General features: G+C 33.0%; 1 protein-coding gene across 5 annotated transcripts in view; it reads left to right on the top strand.

Moving 5' to 3' along the window:
• The window catches only part of LARP4 (La ribonucleoprotein 4), a 61,606-nt gene that overhangs the window by 13,058 nt on the left and 35,985 nt on the right, over nt 1–12,563 (top strand). For 4 of the 5 annotated variants that reach the window (XM_074374887.1, XM_010964277.3, XM_045523505.2 and 1 more), the window contains 5 exons: nt 1,961–2,108; nt 2,914–3,066; nt 4,901–4,976; nt 8,389–8,525; nt 10,021–10,124. In XM_074374887.1, the coding sequence (XP_074230988.1) occupies nt 1,961–2,108; nt 2,914–3,066; nt 4,901–4,976; nt 8,389–8,525; nt 10,021–10,124 (618 nt within the window). The remainder of the gene's footprint in view (nt 1–1,960; nt 2,109–2,913; nt 3,067–4,900; nt 4,977–8,388; nt 8,526–10,020; nt 10,125–12,563) is intronic. The other variant, XM_010964278.3, reaches the window with a different exon arrangement.

The following is a 12,563-nucleotide window of genomic DNA, read 5'->3' as shown; positions in this document are numbered from 1 at the left end:
TTTTACCCTTTCATTGTATTTGTCAAGATTCAGAAGTTTGATTTTTCTTTCTGAGAGCTGTAATTTTATTATTTGCCATTTTTGGGGGTGGGGGGAGTAGGGACATAACCAGTATTCTCTAGAATTGAGGAAAGGGAGGGAGGGTAAGTATGTAAATACATAGATTCTCTTGTATTGAAGTGCTTAATATCAAATGAAATACTGTTCTCATGGCAGGAAGGCTGGACTCTTCACGGTTATTTTCTGCCATCAGTCAGAAATTAAGCTATACCTCAATCCCCAGATTACATTCTGTCAGTCCCATCAGCTCTGAAGGCAAAGTGATGAGAGGTTACTGCCCTGGTGAAGAGGTGGGGGGCGGTGTATTGTCTATAGAGAATTTAAAAACAGTAATAAAACTGACTAAAAGCCAGGTGTTTGTATTATCCTATACCTGGCAGTTCTAAACAGTGTCAGTGATAAAATACTATCCACTAACACCACCATTTCAGGGCTCCGCCCTTGTTTCTAAGATATGAATGAACCTTGATATGGAAGAGGACATTGTGTCTGAGCTTTCTCCTTTTTTCTAAATTGGGTTTCAGCTCATAAAAGGAAGCAGTCCAAAGATATATGGCAAACTGCAGAGTGTAATTAAATGATGTTTCCTTGGTTCTTACTTACAAGTTATGTTAGTCATGTTAATTGTACAGTATGGAAACTCACTCAAAGAAACTCAAGTGAAAAATCAGTTTGTTAGATTAAAAGGGTACATGGGAATTTCATGGGATGTAATTGCAGGAAGTACAGTGAGGCCTCTCAGAAGCTGAGCCTTCTCAGCAGCTCTCTGGGGCCTCTGCAGTTCTCCCTACCCACAGTCCTGCTTTGGTTGGTTATATTTGAGTCTTGGTGTTAAAGGCTGGGGTTTTGTTTGTTTATTTGTTTGTTTGTTTTTTAAAACCCTGTGAGCCAGGGTCAGTTGTAAGAACTCCCTGCAGGTACACAGAATTCATGACAACCTCCTAATAAATGGTTCAGTGTGTGCCAGTTATTTTTTATGAAAGTCGAATTCCCAGTACCTACAGATCATAAGCTTCCTTGCTCTTTGAATCTGTCTTCTGATGCCTGCCATCCAGGGGAGGGGCCTTCAGCTAATGGCTAAGACAATTAAAAGTAACTTTCTGGAAAGGGAGTAAAATTTTTGGAGGGACATTAATGTACTTGAGAAGGATCAAGCCCTGTTTACTTGAATGTGGTGAGAGAAATCTGTGCATCTTGCTTTCTTCCTCTCCTTCAACTTTTGAATAAATATTTTCCTCCCCAACCCATGATCCATTTCTGCTTTTCACCTTTACGTGTGTCTGTGATTAGATGATGTATATAGAAGGGCACTTCACATGGTACTGTGTTAAATAGTTATGTTTTAGACATTAAGAACGCACACTTTCAGGACAAATGGGAGAGTATATTCTAAGATAAGGCAGAATGCTGTTTTTGACTTGGGGGAAATTTTTCCAATTATAGAATCATTCAGGCTCAAAGGTCTTTGTCACAGCTTAGATGGCAATAAAAACTATATACTCTGGAAAACTGCTTTAGATAACTCAAAAATTTGCTCTAGATATACAAACACAAGCTGATGTCAAAGATGTGAATACTTTTAATAAATTTTGTATTTGTGAATAGTGAGTAGGTTGAGGTAAAGCAGTATTTCTAAATTAATAGTATTTTATAGAGATACTTTTTTATTGTATAGGTAGATGAATTTTATATATAGATATTTTAAGCTCATCTGCTTAAAAGATTTATATTTTCAATTTGAGCCAAAAACTTTAAAATAGTGCTTATTTAATATTATTAACTTACATAGTATCATTCAGGATTTTCTTCACATTTAAGTAGTGGGAAAGTCTTTTATCTAGATTTGTAATTTTAATGCGTTGAATTTTAAGTATTACAACTGGATCTTTTAATTATTTAGCAGGTAACATCTAAAGGAACTGGTTTAAATCCTAATGCCAAAGTTTGGCAAGAAATACCTCCAGGAAATACTGATGCCACTCCAGTAACTCATGAAACTGAAAGCTCTTGGCATGAAACAGCAGCTACATCAGGGTCTCATCCTGAGGGTAAGTCCTAAATATTTCATCAGAACAAATCACATTTTGGTTAAACATATGGCCAAACCAGTTTATAGAACTTCGGGGGTACTTCCTTTGATTATTGATTAAATGTATTTCTAAAATTTAACATGAAGTTTGTATACCATTCTTACTTATCCAATATTAATGAGTTGCCACTAATTTCAAACAGTAGTTGTATCTTTGGGTTCAGCATTTAACCCATTTATAATAACGATTTTTTTTTAAATTAGTTTTGATCTATACCATCATTGGCAATGCTGTTTACTCACTGATCTTAGACATATGACTTAACCTCTGTGTGCTTGTTTCCTTCATCTGTAAAACATTAATAGTAATGAATTTTGGTATAGGCTTATCTAATAATTAAGTGAATAAAGTACACAAAGCTGTCTGATACATAGATAGTATTATCTAAATTTAAGCTCTTGTAAGGGGGGAGGGTATAGCATAAGTGGTGTAGAGCACATGCCTAGCGTGTAGGAGGTCCTGGGTTCAATCCCTAGCACCTTCTCTAAAAATAAATAAATAAACTTAATTATATCCTTCCCCCTCAAAAAGGAAAATAAATTTTTAAAAATAAAATAAATTAGCTATCGTTAATCATTTTAGTTTATCCATAATGGTCAATCTTATCTCCCTTGGAAGAGAACTCTTTCTAAAACCATGTGGACATTTTCCCAACTCGTAGAATTCTCTGAAATCTTATTATAGAAGACAGGTGCACAGAGTTCCAAAAGATAAGATTTAAAGAATTCCTGTTTATTTTCGATATATATATTTTTTAACACAGGTAACAGAGAGCTTTCGGATGATATGTGTAAGGAATATGAAGTAATGTATTCATCTTGTGAAACCACAAGAAATACTGCAGGCATTGAAGAATCAACCAATGGAATGATTTTAGGACCAGAAGATCTAAATTACCAAATATATGACGTTTCTGGTAAACTTTATGGTTTTATTAGTAAAATGAGAATGCAGTATGCTAGTCTTTTCCCCTCCTCCCCTTCCCCTTAGATAAAAGATACCTAAATTACAATTTTTCAAAGAGTTCAAGTTTTTTGGTCTGTTAATTGAGATCAGTGCAAGTTCTATCAATTTTTCCATCACTTTTGTCACTGTGAAATGCATTTGTAAGTGTAAAATTGCAAGGATTAATTTTGAGAAAAGGGTTGTATTAAAAACATAGTTCTACTACAGTTCAACTTGTGAGATTTTTTTTTCATTTAATTAGCATGGATTAGAAGTTGCTTGGATTTAAAATGGATGAAATTTAAAAGAAACTAAAAATAGGCCATAGACCCTGATTATCTAACTTTATTTTTCTAATTTCAAAAGGGCTTTTTTGGAAAGTAAGTGTAAGTAGGCTCTTCTATTGCTGCTTAGTTCTCTAACTTTAGTCAAAGTAAATAAACCTTTGTCTTCAGTTTCCTTATTTAATATAAATATCTGAACTAGATTTCTTAGGTCTGTCAGCTTGTAAGTTGATTTCTGAAGTGGAATAGGGAGATGTTTCCGTATAATAATTTAAAGTGGTTAGGTTTACTTCCTACTTGTCATAATATATCTAACCACTGGCTACTTTGAACATAGAGTTGGTTTAAGAGAAGTTGTCACCTCTCTTAAACCAGTTGGTATTTTAATAGGTTTGCTATAATGACATTGAAAGGTTAAATTAACTTATTCCTCATTTAACCAACATGTGAGTGAATAATTTTTGTATTAGAGGGGTTGCACATACTACATAGAAATAGAATGCTGCTTATATTCATTTTTAATAAGATTAAATTAATATCTAGTATCACTTTGAATCTTGTAGTAAGACAAAGTAGTGGTAAAATCATGCACAGAATTTATCTTTGCATACATCCTATTGTCTGTGTATTTAAAGGGAATTAGCCTACTTAATCATTAATGCTTTTTAAGAAGAGGACATATTATATGCTTTGAGCCTGTAATGTTTTGTGTAAGATTCTAATGAGAGACTGATGGTTTTCCAGACTGGAGTGCTGAAAAAAAAGTCTCATGTTCTGAGTCTAAATAACAGAAAGCATAGAGGGCTATTAGAGAGTTGATCTGATCTTTTGGACATTTGAGTGCCTTCATTATTCCTAGGAATATATAGTGCTCTAAAATCAAGGAATGAAAAGAGTATTAAAAGATAGAAGTTTAAGGAATGTGACTCACATTGGATTTACCACCCATAATATAGATATGGAGCTATATATAACCCACTTGGTTTAGTTAGTTCCTGTCTTCAAATTTAAATTATTGTTACTTTTGTTCTTTGAGTTTTTATTAAAGGAAGAAGTAGTCATCACACTTTTTAATTATTTAGGGTAGTTTTACAATATGGTAGCCAGGTGTTTTTAGTATTAATGATGATTTGTTAATTAATTGATAAAATATGTAGTTTTAAGGTGGGGAGGGTATAGCTCAGTGGTGGAGTATGTGCTTAGCATGCATGGGGTCCTGCATTCAATCCCCAGTACCTCCATTAAAAAAAATTAATAAACCTAATTACCTCCCCCTCCCACCAAGAAAAGAATTAAAAAAAACCCAAAACTGATATGAACTCTATCTAAAGAGAAGAATAGATAGGTTGAAAGAAATTTATTAGACTTTGTGCTATCTGAATTCTAAAAATAATAAAAACACAATTTTCTGGTGATTGTAATTTGTGCATACTTGTGACTTATTTTGAGTACAATAGTATGTAAGTTTACTGCCTGTGGTAATTAGGTATTAACTTTTCCTTTCTTGTTTTCTACTATCAGGAGAAAGCAATTCAGCAATTTCTACAGAAGACTTAAAAGAATGTCTGAAGAAACAATTAGAATTCTGTTTTTCACGGTACACTATCATTTTTTAGTTGCCATTTCTCCTTTTCTGAAATTTTGGTTAGTTGATATAAAATCCCTGTGAAAAAAGGTAGAAGAATAGTCTTAATTTCCTTCAGCGGATATATTTTGGTATCATTTTTTAGTGTATTTCTTAACTAGATATAAAGATGTAGTCACCAGTTGCATATGCAAAGAATCTATTCCCAGTAGAAAGATAATGAATTTTTCTTTTTCTTTTTGTTTGGGGGTAGGGGGCTAATTAGGTTTATTTATTTATTTTTAGAGGAGGGTCCTGGGGATTGAACCCATGACCTCATGCATGCTAAGCATGTGCTCTACCACTTGAGCTATACCCTCCCCCATGAATTTTCTCTTGGATGTTTTTTCTATGATCGTATTCATTTTTAGGGTTCTCAAAGAGGTTGTTATCTCTTAAATTATTTTTATTAGTTGGCTTTTGTAACCTTTGATCATAGAGTTATTTTTAATAAGATATGTGGTTGGGCATAGAATTTATATTACTAGTGTCTTCTAATAGAGTTCTTTGAGGCAGATGTTTCAAGATATCTTTTTTACGGATAAAAATTATATTTACAGCTTAGACCTCATAAAACTTCTCTGTGTAGAACTGCCCTTTTCAAAATCAGCAGAAGTTTCAATATGCATGCAAATGTAATGCTGTCTGTTTTTCCTGTATCTGGTGAGAGGTAAGACCGGTGAACCATTTTTAAGCCAGAAACCTGGATTTTATCATAGACTTCTTTATTTCTTTACACATAATACATTCTTGACTCAGGTTTAGTTGATCCTTCATCCTGAACATCTCCCTTTACTTCTCCTCCTTTTTATTCTTTGTCTTTATAGTATAGTATATAGGCCCTAGTTTTATAAAAGCAAAGCGCCTTCTGGCTCTTCTCTGGTCAGTTGTGCGTATGATGCAGTTCATTTTCTATAACAATTGTAACAGTTATTTTAAAATCTTTGCCTTCTTAACTGGATCATTTGTGTGTCTGCTTGTATTTCTGAGTTTTTTCTCTTGTTTCTTCGTCATAATTTCTTGGCTTTTTGCATATCTTACAAATTTTGATTATATGCTGGACACTACATATAAAAGAAGCTAGAAGCTGCATGTACCATAATTTTTCCCTCTAGACAAGATTTGAGCTTTCTTCCCATGGGCAGAAGCAGATTGATTGCTTCCATCTAGTCAAGAATTGAGCTGAGTCAGGGCTGAGCAGCCATTTTAATTAGATTTGATCCACCTCTAATTTATCTCCATTTCTTAGTCATGACCTTCTTAAGCTTTTGGTTTTACCAGTTTTTTTGTTATCTCAGTCCTAAAACACCAAGGGAAATTTAGTTTTGTTCTTCAGCAGTTTTAGATGAGCTCTTTAGCTTCTTACCCTATACAGCTTCAAAATCTGGCAAATGTCTTGTCAGAGAGACCTGTCCTAAGATTGATGCAAGATTCCTCCTTCCACTGGGACAGGAGACCACAAAGATTTTACTCTGCCTTTTCAGCCTGGCTCTCAGCCTCCCATCTTCCTCCTTAGAACTCAGTTAATGTCATATGGAGGAAAATTAGCTGTATGTTGTGGGGGGGCTTCTTTAGTCTCCTACTCATGATACCAGACCTGTGCAACTGCCTGAAGTTCTGCTAGTTTCTCTCTGGTCCAGAATCTGCGGATACCCTCAAGAAAGAAAGATCATCTTTCTGGAATTTCACTTTGTCCTTGTACTTTCCACAGCTCTCCTTTATCTCTGAAAACATGATTTTTGTAATTTATCCAAGTTTTTTTAGTTGTTGCAGTATGAGTTTTGGCTTTTCATGATCTCCCACATCCTACTCAGAACTATGATACAGTTCAAACCATCTGGGCAGTTGATGTTTGCAGCTCAGCACAATTGCCACTGGGACATATTAGATATTAGTCATAAATCCTAGATGAGAGATATCTGTTAATTTGACTTAATAGTGTGTCATACAGTTTTTAAAGAATAGACCTACTTGAAAGTCAGAATTGATTTAGACTACAGCCTTTAGTTGTACGAATATTATGTTTATTATGTTTACAGTTTTCAAACTCTTAATATCTTATTGATTAGGGTGATATTAGTGTGTTCCTCCTTCTGTGCTGAGGTGAGTTTAGCCTTTACTGGTATCCTCTATATTCTTTTTTCCCCAAAGACAAGTAACCATCACTTGTTGACAATTGTATAACCTTAAAAAAGTGATTACTAGTCTATTTTATTATAATTTGAGTGTAAAGGCCTTTGATCTTATTCTTTGCCAGGCACTAGGGCTTTGAAACACATTTTGAACAGCAGTGATCCTTCATGGATCCTGTGTTCTGGCTGGGGGAGACAAAACAAAAACATAATAAATAAGCAACTTTGAAGTGTGTTAGGTAATAAGTGCTGTGAGGAAAAACAGCCATGTAAGCAAGAGAAAAGCGGCAACAGGGGTGCTTGGGTGGTTTCAGTTTTTTTTAATTGAAGTATAGTTGTTTACAATGTGTCAGTTTCAAGTATATAGCAAAGTGAGCTGTGTGTGTGTGTGTGTGTGTGTGTGTGTGTGTATTTTCCAGATTCTTTTCCATTATAGGTTTTTACAAGATATTGAATATAGTTCCCTGTGCTATACAGTAGGTCCTTATTGTTTATCTTTTATATATAGTAGTGTGTATATGTTAATACCAAACTCCTAATTTACCCCCCCCCCCACATCTGGTTTCAGTTTTAAATAGGGTGGTCATTGAGAAGGTGGCTTTTAAGCAAAGATTTCTAGTCATTTATAACCAGACTGCTTCAGGGGTTTAATGTGAATAACAAGGTATGAATTTGATTCTACTTCAGTTTGTTAACAAGATTTTATGTGTAAGATAGAGTGTTTATATCTTCCTTTTAAAAAAAACTGTATCTTAAAGAATTTTTTGTCTTAAATTAAGATGTTATAAATTTATTATTTTAACTTTATTATTTAAATTTAAATAAAAGTCAAATAAGTATTAAAAATGCAAACATTAAGAAATTAAAATTTCTTCATGATCCAACTCATGGTTTAAACTAGTTTTCCACATATGCATATGCCAACATCAGTGATCAAGTATAAGATGGTGTATGTAATATATTGTAATATACTTTAAATTTAACATTAAACCTCTTTCCATATCAATATGATGCCATAAAATCCCTTGTTCAAAACTTTTGGGCCCAGTGTATTTAGGGATTCAGAAACTTTTCAGATACTGTTAGAATGTATCTGTTGTATATTGTGTATTTTCATAGTTTGCTGTGTTATTTCTGATAGCATAATTTTATTTTCCTAGGTTTAGTGATAAAAGTGAATAAGGTACCTCTTTTCTTTAGGTGCTTTTGAAGACTTGTTTGTTTTATAGGACTGTTGTTTCTGTATATTTCAGAGAAAATTTGTCAAAGGATCTTTACCTGATATCTCAAATGGACAGTGATCAGTTCATCCCAATTTGGACAGTTGCCAACATGGAAGAAATAAAAAAACTGACCACAGATCCTGACCTAATCCTTGAAGTGTTGAGATGTATGTAAATTATACCTTTTAGCTTATTTTTTAAAGTCAAAAAGTTAAATATTCTTCTGTTTTCTGATCATAAGGGAATTGTTTTTAACTCCATAGTTTTTTGCTATTCTGTTCTAATTATTTTTACTGACTGGTAGATACAGAGCTTCTATATCAATTCTATACCTTGTTTATCTTGATACCCATTTACTCAAATATAAGCAATTAAACCTCAGTTTTCTGGGCTTTTAGAAAGCTGTGTGTCATTATGACACCCTCTGAAGTGATCTGTTTCAAACTTTTGAACCCAAGTAAGAAGTATGTTTTATATCACAGCCCAATACACACACCACATACTAACACACAACTGAAATGTTAACTACACAGGTTAATACTACATGCTTGCAATGAATTCATATCTTTTATTCTAAAATTGATTTCACAACCTACTAAAGAGTTGCAGCCTGCAGTTTGATAAACACTGCTCTAAAATTTGGTAAAGAATTTATATTTTTAGATTGAGGTTCTAAGAATTTTTAGTGCTGTTTGTATTTTCTGTCAACATTTCTTGGTAACTTATGGGTTTTGTTAACTACTTGACTGAATAAAGGCAGATCTTCACTTTATATGAAATGTGTTAAAAATGTTTAAAAGTTAAATATAGCAAATCCAATAATAGACTTACAAGAATAGGGATTTCCAGTCTCGGGAGCACTAAAAACATGCATGAAATCTCTGATCTATTTCTACAGGCATAATTTCTTAAAATTACCCAGTCTTGTCAACATCAAAAAAATTGACCAGGAGACAAGTAAAATCTTCCACCTCCAAGGGCTGGAACCTAGTACTTATATACAAGCCTTCTTCCTTAACTACTTCTTTTATTCTCTCTACTTACCTGCTTAGGGAGATGTGACACATTATCTCTTTGAAGGAACTAGAAATAAAGTCTTGGCTTGTGGTACTGTCTTCATTTACTATTTCCTCAAAATCAGCATCTAAAAGATAGCTTCTGGGCCTCTATAGTAGTAAGTAAGAGTATAAATATGTTAAAATCAAGAAAAGATTGTAATCATTTGTGTGTAATTCTTGGTTTAAGTGCTTCTCAGACTTGAAGAATTTCTTCACATGCCAGAACTCATTACATTCCCCAGAGTAGTGTTTTGGCTAATGCAAGTACATTGATTTTACTCCAAATAAAGTTATATACAGGGAAATTACCCTATTAGATATAAATGTTGTATACTTTCTGAAGGCTTCCTTTCAACTCCGACACACTGCCAAGTCACAAAGTAAGTACTATGAATATATGTTTTGAGACTAACATTTGGCAACGTTGTTTATCAATCTCAAGATATTTTATTGTAACTGTTACTTTAATTCTATAACTTAATTTCTTTAAGATACTAGCCACTGTTAACTTATTTAGTTGGAAATGGAAATGAATAGTTTTTCAATGGAATTATTAATATCACTACTTTCCCCTTTTGAATGAAACCTGTTTTTAAAATTTTAGCCTCTCCCATGGTACAAGTTGATGAGAAGGGCGAGAAAGTGAGACCAAGTCATAAGCGTTGTATTGTGATTCTTAGAGAGATCCCTGAAACAACACCAGTAGAGGTAAATCATTAGCATTGTTAAATGTTCTTTAACTGTTTAAATTGGAGGAGGTAAACAAGCAAATTTAATATGTTTGTAAATTCTGAAATACTGGAAGAATGGCAGTATTTATTTATTTTTTCTATTTCTTTAAGTAGAAGTATAGTCAGTTTACAATGTGTCGATTTCTGGTGTACAACATAGTGTTGTATACATATATATATTCCTTTTCATATTCTTTTTCACTATAGTTTACTGCAAGATATTGAATATAGTTCCCTGTGCTATACAGTATAAATTTGTTTAAAACCTAATGTTTTATTATCTCTGTTTTACAGATAAAGTAGTGAGCCTTAGACTGGTTAAATAACTTGGCTAAAGACACATGGGCTGTTTTAAGTGACAGAGTCTAGGTTTGAACTTGATAGTTTTGGTTCCAAAGCGCATGTTTCTTAACCACCAAGCACAGAGCTTCACACTAAGTTGTCGTGTTAAGGCATAATAGAGATGGGGAGGACTAATCAGTAACTGATACAGTAATTGATTAGCCATTTTAAAAAGAATTTTTAGAACCTTGTCACCTGACATATTTGATACATTAGTAGTTAATCTTTTTGCCTGGGGTCATTTAGTATTAAGTTTCCAGAATGACTGTTTCCTAAACTTAGAAACAGTAAGAGAAATTAGAAGAGAAACTGTCACTGGATAGATCTTGGATATTAAATTATGAACTATATGTCAAAAGTTACAAATTGAAAGGAAGATTGCATAATGGAAAGAATATTTTTAATATTAAGAAACAATGTAGAGTATATGAGTGGGGACTCAAGAGCCAGACTGCCTGTATTTGAATTCCACCTTTTTTTACTTACTAGCTCTGTGACCTTGTGTAAGTTATTTAAACTCTTTACCCACAGTTTTCTCATCTATTAAATGGAATAATAGTAATAAATAACTCCTAAAATTGTGAAAATTAAATGAGTTAGTATATAAAGAGCTTTGAACAGTACCTGGTATGTAAAACACTCTAAGATTTGCTATTCTTATAATTTTTTATAGTTATTGTAATTCATATTCAGATGAAAAATGATAAAGGGAACAAGGCAGCAATATACTCTTCATTAGAAAAAGATAAAGGAAGTGCAGAATACTAAAATAGCTACGGAAAGTCTGGCAGTAATTATTGAAATTCAGATTAAACCGAAGGGATTTGGATGATGACCTGAAAAATTCCTGTTAGGTGGAATAAATTTTGTTTACCCTAGATCCAGACATCTCTTATACTTGGAAAAGTAAATCTATGAATATAATTCCTCCTAAAGAATGATGAAGAGTGAATATAGGGATTTTATTAAGATTTAAATAAATTAATTCATTATACATTTTAAAGTAACTATACGTATTTGGAGATTATCTGTGGATTTTTGAAGGTAGAGATTAATGAATGGCAGCCTAATAATTCCACAGATAGTTTTCCAGAAATACAATTCTGGACTGGATCGGAATTTTATTAACTGAACTTGGGGATATTTCACCACTTTGACAAGTGTCACAAAACTCAGCTGGTTACTTGTATCAAGTAGTTTTTTTGAGCCAAGAAAATTTCTTCACAAGTAGAAAGTTCTTTTTTCAATTCACTGTATTAAAAATTAGAGGGAGTCATAATACAGGTTAGACTTCACTGTTGTCATGCTGATTGTCCAATCAGCTTAATAATTATCTTTTTAAAAATGGATACTTACTGATATTTTTATATTTGTGGGACCATTTAACCTCATCAGATTCTTTTGATATTTGGGAATCATTAGTTACTACTGAATTTCTCCTTAAACAGTTACTAGACAAAATGGAGTTTGAAGCTATACAAACTGGATTTGTGATAGTATATCTAGGTTAAATAGTCTAAGCCACCATTTCCTCAGCTGTAAAATGGAGATGATAAAATCTTCACAGAGTTGTTTTCAAGAGTGAATTATAGCATCTCACCCTGGATGGTGTTTCAGTAGATGTTGTTTCATTTTCTATAACTTTTTAGGGATATTTAATATTCACTTCCAGATGTTTTCTTTTTAAAACTTTTTACAGGCTGTTAACTGTTATACAGTTCTCAGTTTTGGTAATCATCTTTTTCTGAATCCATATATTTGTTGGAGTTTCATTTTCAAGTGTATCAGTTGTGAATAAGAAGATCTTTGTCCATAGCTCGTGTCTATGACTGTTGTAGAAAGTGAATCTGGATTAAATGAGAATGCATGAAAATACTTATTAGCACCCAGAAAATGTTAACAGAGAACATCCCCCCTCCTCCTTTTTATGTATAATAGCATGACTGGAAGGATTTTACTGTAAAGAAAATTTAGCTTGCCACTAGGAATGAAATATGTCAGTTTTGCTGATTATAAAATAAGATTCCATCCCTTAATCATACACAAAATTTAGACTATAACTATGCATGTTTTT

Source organism: Camelus bactrianus, chromosome 12, assembly GCF_048773025.1.
Source record: "Camelus bactrianus isolate YW-2024 breed Bactrian camel chromosome 12, ASM4877302v1, whole genome shotgun sequence".
In the NCBI taxonomy this organism is placed as follows: Eukaryota; Metazoa; Chordata; class Mammalia; order Artiodactyla; family Camelidae; genus Camelus; species Camelus bactrianus.
Note: the sequence above shows the minus strand (reverse complement) of the source record. Positions and strands in the feature narration are given on the sequence as shown.